The sequence below is a fragment of the Corvus cornix genome, chromosome 12 (genome assembly GCF_000738735.6).
Source record: "Corvus cornix cornix isolate S_Up_H32 chromosome 12, ASM73873v5, whole genome shotgun sequence".
NCBI lineage: Eukaryota > Metazoa > Chordata > Aves > Passeriformes > Corvidae > Corvus > Corvus cornix.
In genome coordinates this window covers 16,306,113-16,320,625 of record NC_046342.1, presented here as the reverse complement: position 1 = coordinate 16,320,625, position 14,513 = coordinate 16,306,113, and the positions used below count along the sequence as shown (strand labels likewise).

General features: G+C 41.6%; 1 protein-coding gene across 1 annotated transcript in view; it reads right to left on the bottom strand.

The window, feature by feature from the left end:
- Nucleotides 1-1,740: 1,740 nt before the first annotated feature.
- Nucleotides 1,741-14,513, bottom strand: part of LOC104683367 — a 33,726-nt gene continuing 20,953 nt past the window's right edge. Inside the window, exons 8-11 of the mRNA XM_019280192.2 lie at nt 14,253-14,461; nt 13,660-13,732; nt 8,358-8,475; nt 1,741-2,347 (exon numbers count right to left, since the gene is read on the bottom strand). Coding sequence (XP_019135737.1) covers nt 2,152-2,347; nt 8,358-8,475; nt 13,660-13,732; nt 14,253-14,461 — 596 coding nt within the window. The 3' untranslated portion in view covers nt 1,741-2,151. The remainder of the gene's footprint in view (nt 2,348-8,357; nt 8,476-13,659; nt 13,733-14,252; nt 14,462-14,513) is intronic.

The window sequence follows — 14,513 nt, the reverse complement described above, 5'->3', positions numbered from 1 at the left end:
GGTAAACTCACTCCTCTGCTCTGCCCACTCAGCCCTTCAAAGGCAGAGCCTGGGGGCAAACAGAGCAGGCGAGACAAGCTCTCGTCCAAACACCAGAGGCTGCTTAGTTAAGAGATCATTTTGATTTTTTTTTAAGTCTAGGTGAGGTTTTTTTTAATGTCTGGGTTTTGTTTTTAACTTGAAACTTGTGAAAATAACAGCATGACCTTTGCTGGCTGAAAGTCTTCCCAAAACCAGCCAGCACTAGGGCAGTGAAGTTCAGCTTCCTGGAGTGCCCTGCCAGTGCCTTTTGGTGCTGAACTGCAACCATCTCCAGGAAAGGAACAGGGGTTCAGATTCAGCAGTCTGTTCAGCCCCAGCAGCCCGTTCAGCCCTTTGTCTTTCTGCTGAGAAAGTGAAAACACTGCTCGTAGTTGCAGTGCCAACTGCAGTTCGTGTTTCAAATTAACTAAAGTTCATTATTTTACACTTTAGGTAGAAGCTGCAACAAACCATTCACCAGCAGTCCAAGCAACAGTATACAAGCCCCTCTAGGATCCCTTGGAAAAGCTCCTGATGAGTTCACCAATGTTTGCACATTAACCTCTGGGTGAAAAGCCAGCCAGAGGGATGTGAGAACTCTGCCGAGCCCTCCAGAGCATGACACAAAATGATGCAAGTGTGGGAGCTAGGAGAGAAAAGGTTTTGTGAGCCCAGAAAAATAATAAAACGTTTAAATCCTTAATTGTTTTTCTTGAAGATTTATCCAAAATCAAGCTCTACTTAAGCCTGTGAGTTTGCAGAGCATTGTCAATAAATTAGATCATGCACACAAGGCAAGGATTTCAAGCCAAAAAGCTCTAGCCCTGAGTCGCTTAACAGCAACACTCCCCAGAAAAACGGCTCGAGATGAAACATGAGATATGTATTAATTATCAATGGTCTAATAGAAAATTTAATGAAGACAAGTATCTTCTTGCACTTTATCCACGATAACGATGGTAGTACGTCAGCGAGGCGCATACCTTACAACGTAGCAGTGAATGTCAAGTCTGAAGCCATTATAGCAATTCCCCACAATAATGGCCAGCCAATGCATGGGCTTGTAGCACTTAATCAAAGTAATGACATCCATCCACAATTATTTATGTTATGGTAACAAAGAGCTGCCAAATGGAAAACAAATGACATGAGGATTTGTGAGCGAATTTCTTCCCGTAAATTCTCCTTAGGTTATGCTTAAGGGCCCTCAGGATGGAAGTCTGTGTATATCCAGAGCAGTATCAGAACCGTGTGGTTATTGTGCCACATTTTACTGCCTATAAGCAATGAACCCAATGCTATCACCAAAATGAGCTCTTCAGCCAACAGAACTGTATCAATATCATTTCAGCTGGCCTTGGTTTACACCCAACAGCTGTCTTCAGAATGCTACAAGAGGAAAAAAAATTATTTGGAAGACGACCTTTGCTTACTTCTGTCTATCAAGGAAAACAAAGACCCAGTTGTATCAACACTTAAACATGCATTTAACTTAAAGTATATGAGCAGTCCCTACTTACCTCAATGGGTTTGGATTAGAGCCATTATAATTACCAACCATGAATCTCTATTAAGTGCAGCACTGTTCTTTCAGGGGCATTTACGTGGGTGTTTGTATAAAAACACTGTCAAAAACTAAAGAACACCAGTAAATATAAAATGGCAACACTCAGGTTCAAATGTAATGAACTAATTTATTTTTTTTAACACTACATCCAACTGTTTTTCACCACTCACAGATGTCACTGGAACAACTTGAATACAAAAAAATTGCCTAAGAACAATAAACTACACAGACCAGCTAATATTGCTTTAAAAATGCCCCCTGTTAAACTTAAATAATAGCCAAATCTCACTGCAGTAAATGTACTTTTATATCATTAAATACTAATTTAACAGAAATGTGACTGCGCAGTGAAAAACATGAAAATGCTGGGAGTGAAAGATTGCCCCTTTTTTGCCTTATTTTTCCTGTGCATTATACAAGTGTCCAAATTAACACCCAAAAGAAAAAAACCAATATTTTCATATTAGCTGGCCACGTAGTAGCACAAGCAAAAGCTGGGACTAAACTAAACTCTAATATGCCCTTTCCAAAGCTCCTGAGGGGGAGAGACTGGCAGACACCCCTCACCACAGGCTCTGGCCACCCTCGATGACCAGGTTATGGCCCGTCATGTAGTCTGAGGCTTCGGAGGCCAGGTAGACGACGGCAGCCTGCAGGTCGGTGGGCTGGGCCAGCCTCCCAGCGGGAATGTCGGCCAGCCAGCGCTGCACCAGCGGCCGCAGCTCCTGCGAGCGGATGAGCGGCGTGTCAACGATGCCCCTGCAGCGAGCACACGGACCAAGGGTTTAGCAATGGGTCCTGCCCAGAAGGAAAGGCAGCACCTAGAGGTGTTTGAGATGTTAATTCAGAAGGAAAACAGTGTAATAGCACAAAGGAGATGAGCACATCCAGCCTGCCGTGCCCTTGCTGAAAGTCATGGTGCGAACTTCCATGACGCTCCTTTCCCATCATCACCTTTCGCTGCTGATGGGCAGCTCAGAGGTTTCCTTTCAAGTAAACACACACAGACACATCTTCTTAGCTAATAGCACAATCCCCTTACTTTTAGGTTGCTCATAATCACCAGTTTGAATTTTTTTTCTAGAAAAGAAGCACAGCATTGGAAGCAAAAGTGCCTTGAATCGGGTCTGTCGTGGCTCTTGGGAACTGTTGAACTTCTACCAATTTCTCATCACTCTACAACTGTCACACACCGTGTTTGTGTACAGCCCAGAGACTGAAAACAGACCAACTCCTCATTGTCAAAAAACAAGCGTAACAAAGGCCAGTGCCCTTCTGGGCACCTGACCCTTTCCACACAAAAAAAGGAGAGGCAGAAATAAGCACAACATGCTCAGTGTGATCTCCCCTAAACCAACACCTGACAAATCACACTGATTTACTTGTCTTGCCTCTTTTACACTAATGAGTGACTCCACCATTTACTAAAACTCTGGTAAGTTTGGTTTTTTTCAGGTGCCCTAAAAAATGATGCTGCAGGAAACACAATGCAGGGTGAAGATTTGGCTGGCTTTTATGACTTTAACTGCAACTGATTTGTCATACTCCTCCTTAACAACATATTTGTATTTTGTGAATTGTATAATTTTTTCAGCCCCTGAACAAATATATTTACATAACTGTGTCTAACGAGAAATTACATTTAACTTCTCAGAAATGACAATAACTAAAACCTGAACTGCCAATTCCACTTCATTAGTGTGGTAGAAATGCATTCCAAATGTTAATAAAAATTCCAACATGCTGATAAATTAGCGCTTCTAAGGAGCATGTGACACCTTGGTTAACATATTCAACCTCAATTATATTTCTCTTCAGCACCCTGTTATCTGGAACCTTTGCTGGCAATCAGAGGTGCTGTTTTTCAGCGGCCAATTTTCTAGATAATGTAGCTTATCAACACTGTGGGTAAACTTGCCAATGAAATCAGGCTGCACTGAACCACACACACGCTAATTGCATCTCTTTTTTATGCATATTTACAGACTGTCACTTCAAAGAAATCAGTGGCCCATTGAGGCAGCCAGTTAGCTGGAAGAATTGCCTCTTGCAAATGAAAATTAGCAAACAAGCTAGTGATAAATATGAAATGAACAAAGTATAAAAATACCCGTTTTGTTCTGAAACTTCATCGGCATCCCAATTTAGACTTCCAAGGAAATAATTTTTTGAGACAGACTGGATTCTGGGTATGAGATTTACCTTTTGTTTTAAATGAAGGCTGAAATCCACTATTTACTCTGTTATGAAGTGGAACTAATTCAAATTTTCCCCCAAATATTTCTGTTTGCACTAATCAGGCAGGATTTAAATATCGGCTTTATATTTTATTGTAATTGTCAATAAAGAGCAGAGCAGTTCAGAAACAGAGCGGTGCAGCTCACTTAAGTTCTGGCAACGTAACAAAATCAAGCACATTCCAGTATAGGACTGCGAATGGTTTATTTATTTCCTTCAAGCACAGCCCCCTGCTCTCCCTCCTTGCATTCCCAAACTCTTCAAGAACTGGTTTTCTTCAGAGAGAAACGTGCTTTGAGCAGCAGACATGAAATACATTGAACTCCTTTCCCTTACATGCCTCTCACTGCGCTTACAAAACCATCACCATCATCATCATTCTGGCTTTACACTATCCAAGAGCAGAACAAGATCCATATGATTTTCTTATTTTTTTCATTTACAGATATATTTTAACCCTGAGGGAATGCAGATTAGGGAATAAAACACACAGTCCTCCATCACAACAGATTTTGCTAAAAAGAGGACGTTTTTCAATCTGTTCAGAAAAATGATCTTTGGTCTGATCACTGCAGCCTGCGAATCACCACGCTGTGCCTCTTGCTGGACCTTTCTTTAGGTTCACTCCATGTAGCAAAAATTTAAACGTATAACCAAACTTCACTACAAATTTTTGTTATAGAAATGAGAAAAAAATATAAGGCAAAACTTAAAAGTTGCAAACACACATACTGATGGCACTATAAATATTAGGCATGTCATTGATACTACACATCTTCTGGGAAAGCTTTGGTGCCAAGTTGGGCAATTTAATGTTGTCGAACCCTTTTAGGCAGATTTTAGTTGGCTCCTAACCAGTTCCAGCAAAGACAACTGCCAATGCATTAATTCCCTACCTCATCTCGTATGCAGTGCTGAGCCTATCAGTACTTTCTGTTGCATGTCAATGTAATATCAAACTGCTGGTTCCTCAACATTAGAGATGAGCATCAATATTTCATTATTGATACCCAGGACAATTTGAGACATGAGGGTAAAAAAAAGACCGCAAAAAAAAAAAAAAAAAGAGAGCAAAAACAATTGCCTAAAACATTTCCACTTCGAGAGACACATTAGGAAAAATATCACTTACCAGATACTTAACTGGAATTGTTACGTGCACTCAATCCCCAAATGAGAGCAAAAAAAGATTCCATCTGTGTGTAACTTGATTTCTTTCAGATGAGTTATTAATTTGAATGAGTTAAGTACACTCCACTTAATCAGGAAGTGTTTAATCACAAGATCCACTTAATTGGGACATCTCCCAAGGAATTAAGATTTAAGTCCAAAGATACTTACCAGCAACGACTGCTGCTTAATGGGGATAGTAATGCTGCTTAATTGGGATGCCTTCAGGTGATGCTGGGGTGCTCCTTCTCCTGCCAGCTCTGCCTCTCCTTCCCCTTTATGGGTTGTTCCCCAAACCTGCAGTGATCCTGCCCTGCCTGCTTTCTGGGGCCACAAGCCTGGTGCTGTACTGTGTGGCTACCTTCATGCTGCCCCAGAGGAGCAGGGCAGGATGCAGGGCACACAAAACCTCTTTGCTCATCAGCCCAAACCCAAATCCCTGCAGCCCATCAGTGGGGAACGTGGTTTATCCCCCAGGGCTGCTGGCCTGGCTGCAAGTTGACCTTAATACCAACTTCCAGCTGCCCATCCCAAAGGTCATCACATTATGGCATTTCATGTCTTGCTAATCAAGAAGGCAGTAATTAGCCAAAAAAATGAAGACTGATTCAGTGTAATGGCTGCAAAAATGACGTGTTCTAATGCTGCACATGCCAAAAACCAGACACCTTCCAGAATCCCCTCTTCTATCACACCCAACACTCTTCCATGTCCTGGGACCAACAAAGAGACTAAACCCTGTGGGCAGCTGGGCATCAGCCACCAGTCAATATTCTGTAAAAGTCCCTGTCCACATCCCGGTCCCCTCTGCAGTTCAACCCCCCTATCCCTTTCAGGAAGACTCCAGGACCTTCTTCATTCTTTTGGCATCAGTTGTGCAGCAGGCTGTGAGGTGATGGCACTGGACGGTGGCACAAGGACTGAGCACAGTTTCCATGATAGCAACAGCCTAAGCCATCCAAAACACCCAGGGAATCTCTTCTCTCCCTGGGCATCAGGTTTGCCTGGCCAGCAAGAGAAGCCTGCATGTTCAATTTTATAAATGCAATAAATCATCCTAAGAACTCTGTCATAATATTTTATGCATTGCTAACTTTTATGCATTGCTCTGCATAAGTTTTATGCACTCATTAAGAAATTAAGTTGATAAAAAGTGACCAGATAGGAAGAGGGGGAAAAGGCCAAAAGGTTTGCATGGTGAAATAATGTTTAAGGCCAGACTGGAGCATTTGGAGCTTCAGACAGAGGCATGCTGAGAGTGCCTTAAAGCTTTAATGCAGCCACGAATGGGAGGGGCAAAGTACTTAAGGACACAGTTATTTTACTTATCCAGAGCTGATCTTGGGTACCATCATGCCCCATATCTACATCTGTGCTCCTCAGACTCCTTAAAATCCCATCCTGTTATGACACTGAGGCTCCTGTTGGTGTTGGGTACTCAGATCAAGTGGGTTGAAGGTGTCCCTGGTCCTCGGTGAGTCCCATCAAGAGACAGTGACACTGGTGGGGACCACAGTTCGGGGGATGGGTCCAAATGTGCACTGAAATGCAGGTTCACATCTCACACAGACAGAAGTGCAAATGTGGATAGCTATTCACTCAGAATATTTTGCTCATGTGATGCGGGATCTGAGCTCTATGAGCTACTGCAGGCTCCTTCCTCCTGCCCAGAGCTCCCTGGGCAGCCCCACCACAAGGTGCTCAGCCAGAGCTTGGAATCTCTGTGAGGGAAGTTCTGCTGGTCTCCAGAGCAGCTCAGTCCAGGCTCCCACCTGCATTAGGGAAAACTGCTCTGTCCAGAACAGGGAACATAAAAGACAGCAAAATATTTGTTCTCCATGCGCCCTTGTTGGCTGTTTCTCCAAAAAAGCAACACATCACCCCTTCCTGTTGTAGGATTTTAAGCTCAGAGCTAGAGTTTAAGACAGGTAGAGATTATCAAAATGCAACCCTGTGTTGCTTTGAAAAGTAGAAAGAGAATCTGTCTATTTTTTCTCCATGCTCTGACAACTGTCTCCAGGAACATAACTTCTCTAGATGTGAGTGCTTGCTTCCAGCTTGTACAAAACAGTGAGTTTTGATCATTCGGTGCCTGTTTATTAAATTTATGTAAGCCCCTAAGAAACAGGTAATTCCTCCTCTAAGAGCCTTCTCATCCATAATTGCTGTGAATTTGGCAAAACCATCCCACCTCTGTCGGTGCAGATTACCCGTATGTTTTCAGATACAATTTCTGCCAGGTCCTGCTGAGCTTCCCTAATTCCCTTCATCTCCCCAGCTCCTGAAAGCCAGTGTAAATTCACTAGCACTAGTTGTGGGAACACCATTACCGTGCTGCTAGCATTGGCATGGGGAAAATTCCATTAGGAAGTAAGATGCTGTTGAAAGAATCTGTGGATCACATAGAGCGACGGCTGGAGTCACTGGTATAATTAGTAATAAATAGTCATAAGGAAGACAGCTAGCACAAGCAAGGGGAGAGCAGACCAGCAGTAAAAACAGAGGCACTTGCCATTAAGCTCTGTGATTTTTTTTTCCCCTCCACTTCGTGGATTAAAATACGTAATTTGTTTTCCCTAATTTGATGTACATTATTATCTTCGTTATTACAATTTAACTCCTGGGTTAAAATCCTGCCCTTCTTACTTACTCTGATTGACTTCAATGGTCTACAGAATTTGACCGCTTCCAATTAACGCTATCCACTTGGGTTTCTACTCAGCACTATCATGCACTGCTAATTGTTTAATAAAATGACTGGTTGGGCATGTGTGTGAGAAACAGGGAGAGACAAAGTGGATCTGGTAGGAAAACTTTTCTTTGTGAATAAGTACCCAAAACATAGAGCTTGAAGTCTCTAAGAATAAGGAAAATGTAATTTGTAATAAATATATATATATATTTACAAAACTGCACCTGGCCTCCTGTGACTGTCAGAGCTGAACAGCAGCTCAATAACAGCAATAAAATGTAGCTTTTAAAGTGCCTATATATTTGTCTCAAGTAAAAAGGGAAAAGAAGTATTGTCTATTAAGTGTCAAAACCCTTTCTTTAACCACAGAAGGCTTGGACAGACTAAGGAAATATTTCATCTGGAAGGGAAATGCTAAAAACTACCCTTCACATTATTGGAAAACCTATTATCAAATGCTAAAACCTCTCCTTAAATCCCTGAGTATACACAGCAACAGAACAGGCTTGGTTCTAAGTATTTAAACCTTTGTTAAGGAAAAGACAACATAAAAAGGGATGCAATCCACCTGCTAATTAGAAACTTTATTTGCTGAGATAGTGTTCATTTGAGCTTTGTAGAACATTTCATTCCCTTTGTACTTTCAAAATGAGACTACATTTTACTTACGGGGAAATGCAGTTGACTTTTACTCCTCTGTCAATCCACTCGGTTCCTAATGTCTGTGTTAATTTTACGACCCCGGCTTTGGAGGCGTTGTATGCCAACTGCTTCTGTGGGTGAGGGACTACAAGGGATTCAGAAGGAGAAAATTATTTATTCTTCCCAAATTAAGATACCTTAGGCACTACACAGACAACTCCCTGCATTGAGATGAGCTATTTGCCCTTTCCCCAGGTACCAGGCAGGGAGCAGCAAGAATTCAGCCACCTACAACACAAATCCCTAAGTAGTATTTTGCCATCTAACAATTTTGTCTCAGCAGATGAGCTATTTGAAAACAGCGGTGAAAAAAAAATAAAGACACTTAAAAGTTACCTTATTTGGGCAAAGACAAAACCAATGTATTGAAGGTATATATTTAAAGATTATATAAATATAAAAGATTATTTATTATAAAGATATATATTATAATACAATATTTGACTCCTCTGAAGAAAGATAAATAATCATATACACATATGCACATTCATATATTATACACATATGTATGTTTATATACTTGTACACTGTAATACTAATAAAATATGCTACCATATAATTATAAAATATTATATAATTAACAATATAATCTCTATTATAGATTATGTATTCCAAGTTATGTAATATATTAATATTATTTAAAATATGATATATAATAGATAATATATGATGTGATAACTGAGTGTAACAGTAAATTGTTTGATATGACATTATATGATAAAATATGATATAAGTGCATAACAGATTTTATATAACATATTATATATAGCTTCTTGGAACAAATTATTCTCCCTAATTTTTAAATTATCCCTACTCTGAAGCAAACACATCTTATTATCTAACGGGTGTTTGTGTGCATGTGAACACAGGTGCATCCCAAAAATTCAGAACACCCACCACTTTCAAAATCTGAAGCTTTTGAAAATGTTTCAGAGATGTCACATGTCAGTCAGAGACAGAAAATGATCAGCTTGCTAATTACAATGTTCAAGCTTGTTAGTGCCGTGTGCTCGGGTGGCTCTGCCCCTCTCCAGCTCAGTGAAAGCTACTTAAGGACAAATCCCCTGTGGGTGTAAAGTGCTTTAAACCCACGGGAGTCAATCCAAGTCAGTCCAGGTGTTGGGATTTACACCCACAAAGTGTCTCTCCTTGGACTTTTCTGGCTGCCATTCGGACTTCATTAATAAACCCAGTGCAAAGCATCAATCCGTAATTAGCTCTGTATCAGCACCGAGCCTCACTGAACTGCTCACTCTGGTGGAGGGAGAGTGGGGAACGTCAGGGCTAAATATCAGCAGCCACAAAGACAGGCAATTCCAGCCTGTGGGGTTGGATAATGCTGAACCCTGGAAGAAAGGGAATCACAGGGTTTGCGCAAGGTTCAGCAGCAAAACCCCAACTCCCAGCATTTTGATAAAAGCACATAAGCAGCACTGGTAGCTGGCATTAAACTGGTCTTAATAAATTAAGCTGATGCATCAGTTCTATATCACTCCCACCCATGGCATCCCAACGCATCCACTACTGATTTTATTGACTTAAAATCTTGGGTTTGAATATATCAATGTAAGGGGTGTAAAGGAGGTGATAACTGAGTTCCCCAACCTCTGAAAGAGCCAAAAGCCGTGCTATGAATTATTGAGCATGTGAACAAGGACCTTTGCCTTGAACAGAGATGTTTGTGAATAGATTTAAAGCACACACTTGATGGGAGCAACAATTAGAGGGGTTTTTTTCTGCGTGTGCTGCAGGTTTGCTCAGAATTCAGCGATCTCTTCCTTGCTACAAAGAGCATTTCATACCATGGCCCTCCTCTGCCAGCATTTATTCTGTGCTCTTTTTTGTTCAATATGAAATGATTTGCATTTTGACCAGCAGAACTGCTTTGCCCTCAGTGTGTGCCTGTTGCCCCCTGACGCAGCACGCCATGGGGGCTCTCAGAAAGATGTGGAACGTAATTTCTTGATTAATTGCCATGCATCAGCTCCAAGTTACATACAACTTCGGTAGTTAACCTTGTAACCTCCCAAAAGCAGTTCTTTGCTAAACTTTCCAAACATGTCTGTCTGTGATAAATCATTTTAGTGATCACTTGCTAAGAGGAGACGAGTTCTGGCACTGGCTCTGCACCTACAGTGCATATGGGTGAGAACAAGTTGCTGCAAGCAACGAGAATCAGCTTCTAACTTGGGGTGGGTGATGAGACAGAGTTATCAAAAGTCCTTCCGTGGACTTTTGTCTTTATAAGAGTATCTAAGGAAGGTAATTAGGAGGATGAACTTTTTCCCTGCTGAGACACTCAGCCCCTCTCAATAGGAAGAACTCAAGAAGAAGTTAACGGGTGCTGTGAAGCTCTGGCTCTGGATGGGATTTTCTGCAGCAAAGCACCCCACGCCACTTCCTCTTCCCTTACCTAAGGCGGTCTCTTACAGAGAGAAGAGTGAGTCTGGAACCCTCCAAACTCATACAAAATGGGGCTCGTGAATAAATCTATGCCTCCAGCAGTGTCACCAAAAAATCTGCATTGCTAAGGCTTGAGGGCAGCAAGGACACTCACTCCTGTTCAGGACGGAGATGATAGAAGAAAGCAGATCAAAATTCTGCCAAGATTAGCTTCATTATGTTTTAAACAGTTCTGACTTTGGCTGGGACAGTTGGTTTTTTTCCCAGTAACTGTTACAGTGCTGTGTTTTGGATTTAGGACAGGAATAACGTTAACACATTGATGGTTTAGTTGTTGCTGAGTGCGTCTTACTTTAAACCAAGGACTTTTCAGGGCATCATGCTGCCCTGCTAGTGAGGAGGCTGGAGGCACAAGAACCTGGAAGGGGACACAGCCAGGACTCCAGCTGGCCAGAAGGATATTCCAAATCACATGGCATCATGCTGAAAAATCAGACTGGAGTGAGCTGGGAGACTGACTGGACATGGGTCAGTGGGTAGTGAGAAACTGCACCGTGCACCACTTGCTTTGCATGTTGTTTTATCCTTATTATTATTTGCCCTTCCTTTTCTGTCATAATAAGCTGTCTTTATCTCAACCCACAAGTTTTACCTTTTTTCCTAGATCCTCTCCTCAGTCCCAGGGGGGAGGGAGGGAAGGGCTGTGGGGTGTTCACTGCTGCTGTGGTTATACCACAACAACCTGGCACTCTGCTTTTGCACCCTTGTTTGGTACATCGGGCTCCCAGCCTGACCTTGAAGCAGCCACACAATGTTAATGAGAGGTGCACACAGACAGAGCAGAGCAGACCACTTCCCACTGAAGATATTCCCTGTAAAAATCACAGCTCTGAGTTACACCTGTGTGAACCGCCGAGCCGCAGCAGCCGAGCCACCGCTGCTGGAGCGTACGCCTGGAATAATTCCAGTGGAATACCAGAATCAAAATGCACATATGCAAAATGTATGCAGCTTATCTTCAATTAATTAAAGCTGATTCTGAGCAGTGTATCTGGAAAAATCACAAACAAAAACCTCCCTATCCTGCTAAGTGTCTCCTCATTTTCCTGTATCTCTGAGGAAGGACTCAACCTACAACAACAACAAAAAAATATCCCCTAACTATTTCTAGAAACATTTCATACTATGCCAGTTGGCCAACATACTTAAATAACCAACCAACCAACATATTTATTTAACATTCAGCAGATGGACATGATATGAACATCGTGGTTTTCAGTCGTAGTTTCATAACTACTAGATTTTTTCAATGCCAAGATTCAAACAGGTTCAGAAGGTAAACACATCTCTCCATCTCTTAACTTCTGGCCTAGCATGCACTAACTTTCACTGACATTTAAATGCATCTTGGGATGACCCTTCCAGGCTGCTCTCAGGGCTGCTTTCCAATGTTCCTTCCTGTTCTAGGACTGGTACTGCCCTCAAATGTGATCCCCAGGTGGAGCTCTGGACCTGGCCCACCAGCCAAGGAGGTGCAGCTCCAAGCTGGGGCTGGGATGGATGCTGTGTTGGAATGGCATCACAACCCAGCTCAGCAGAGCTGTGCCAAGCCCCAATGGAAAAGTTGGAAAATACCTCTCCTTAAGCAGAGCACACCACTGCTGGGCTGCAGCAAGGCTGAGAGTTCTGTGCCAAACCAGCAGATCCCCTGTTTCTGCCAATTCCAAGAGCTTCCTAACTTTCTCCAGGATGGACCACCTCCCAGGAAATTTTGCTTTGTGACAATGATGTGGATGGTGACAGCCCAAGCATAGACCAGAGCCTGACTGCTTAGAGCAGAGCAGAAAAGCCTGAGGTATTTGAAATTTAAAGCCTCACAGTCTTTCCAGAACTACTTTTCTTTGGGGGATTTTGTAACTTTACAAAGCTGGGATGGAGGGATGGTGCCTGTGTTTAAGCATAAGTAAAACAGCTGGTAAAGACACTTCAAAAAAATATTAACAACAACATTATAAATGGATTTTTGAAGAACCATTTAAAGTTACTGTGCAATAAACTGAGTAGAATGTCATAGAATGTCAAACTGGGCACAGTAAAAATAAACATTATTCAGAAGGAAAATAAAAAGACTGCATATTTATGTAACATTCAGCAGATGGACATGATATTAATACAGGGGTTTTCAGTTGTACTTTTATAGCTACTAGATTTTCTTGCCTAACTTGGCAACCCAAGGCACCATTTGATTTTTGGATTTGGACAATACTGCAACAGATGTCCAGACCAATAAAATAAATTCCTAAAGGGCTATGCTTAATTTGTGTAATTGATCAATTTTTGTTACATGGGCTTCAGCTCAGCAGCCTTCCAGATTAGCTCAGCAGTAGGGATTGCATTCCATATGTTACAATGGTTTATTGGTGCTTTTGATGACGCTGCTGATTCAGCAGCGTTGGTGCAGGCACCTGTTGGCGATGAAAATGTTATAAAACCCATGGGTACCAGGGCAAATATTGGCACAAAATCTTTTGGGTGGCTTGTAAGCATCTTGTGGGCTCAGCTTCCCACATGCCAAGGAATTTGCCTGGAACAGCATGGAGGGAAGCAGCACTTCTCCTGTGGTATCCATGCACTGGAGTCAGAGAATGCGACTCCACCTTTTCAATAAAAAGTAATAAGTGCTCTAAAACATTGAGGACAGATAAATGTTGAAAAATGATATCAATAAAAATTTTGTAGTACATTTCCTCTAATATGAAATGTCAGTGATTTACTCCTTCCCAATACAGGTTTAATTGATTCAAATAGCATCGGTAGTAATTAAAATATGGATTCTGAAGCACAACTGTTAGCTCTCATCACTCACCTATTAAACTTGCCATAGATGCTGTGTTAATTATCTTCCCATATCCTTGATTCAGCATAATGCGGCCTGCAGCCTGTGACAGAAATTAAAGGAAAGACCAGTGACCCTTTCTGTGATTGTGCTAATAATGACATGATAATAAATTAGTCTTCACTTTTCAGAAGAGTTGATGTGCTAACACATTTTTTTAAGCACTTGATATAAAAACTTGGTATAAAAATGGCTGATGCAGGAAAAAATTCCATTGCCATTTCACACCTCTTCACTGTTGGCAATATTTTTTCAAAATAATCACTAATGCTGGGATTTCCCCCCTCCAAGCCTTCTGGTTTTCAAATAACCACCCTTCAAAAAAATTTTGGCCATTCTTTAATGCCTGGGCTTGGGTAGCCAACAAGTACCAGCTGCTTTTGAATGTATTGACCGAAATCTGTAATTCATATAAAGCAAATCTCACCTAAACTCCACCAAAACTAGGACCAATTTTATTGTGATAATTATTAATAAAATGTTATTAGATCTTGAGATAAAGTAAATACTTAGAATGTTAATATCCTCTTGCAAAACTAACCAGTGCAGTATTTCACACTTACTTGGCAGCACAAAAATAATCCTCGTAAATTAACATTGAAAGTTTTGTCCCATTCCTCCAGGGAAGTCTCTTCACTTGCAGAGTTGAGATTGATTCCTGCATTGTTGCATGCAATGTGGACTGTGCCCCAGCGAGCCACAATTGCATCCACCATCCTTTGCACATCCTCAGGCTTGCTTACATCTGCTGCCAGAGCAAGGCTTTTAATGCCTGCATTGAAACGAGAGTGATGGAGTCAGTACAGGAATTCACAGGGAAAGAA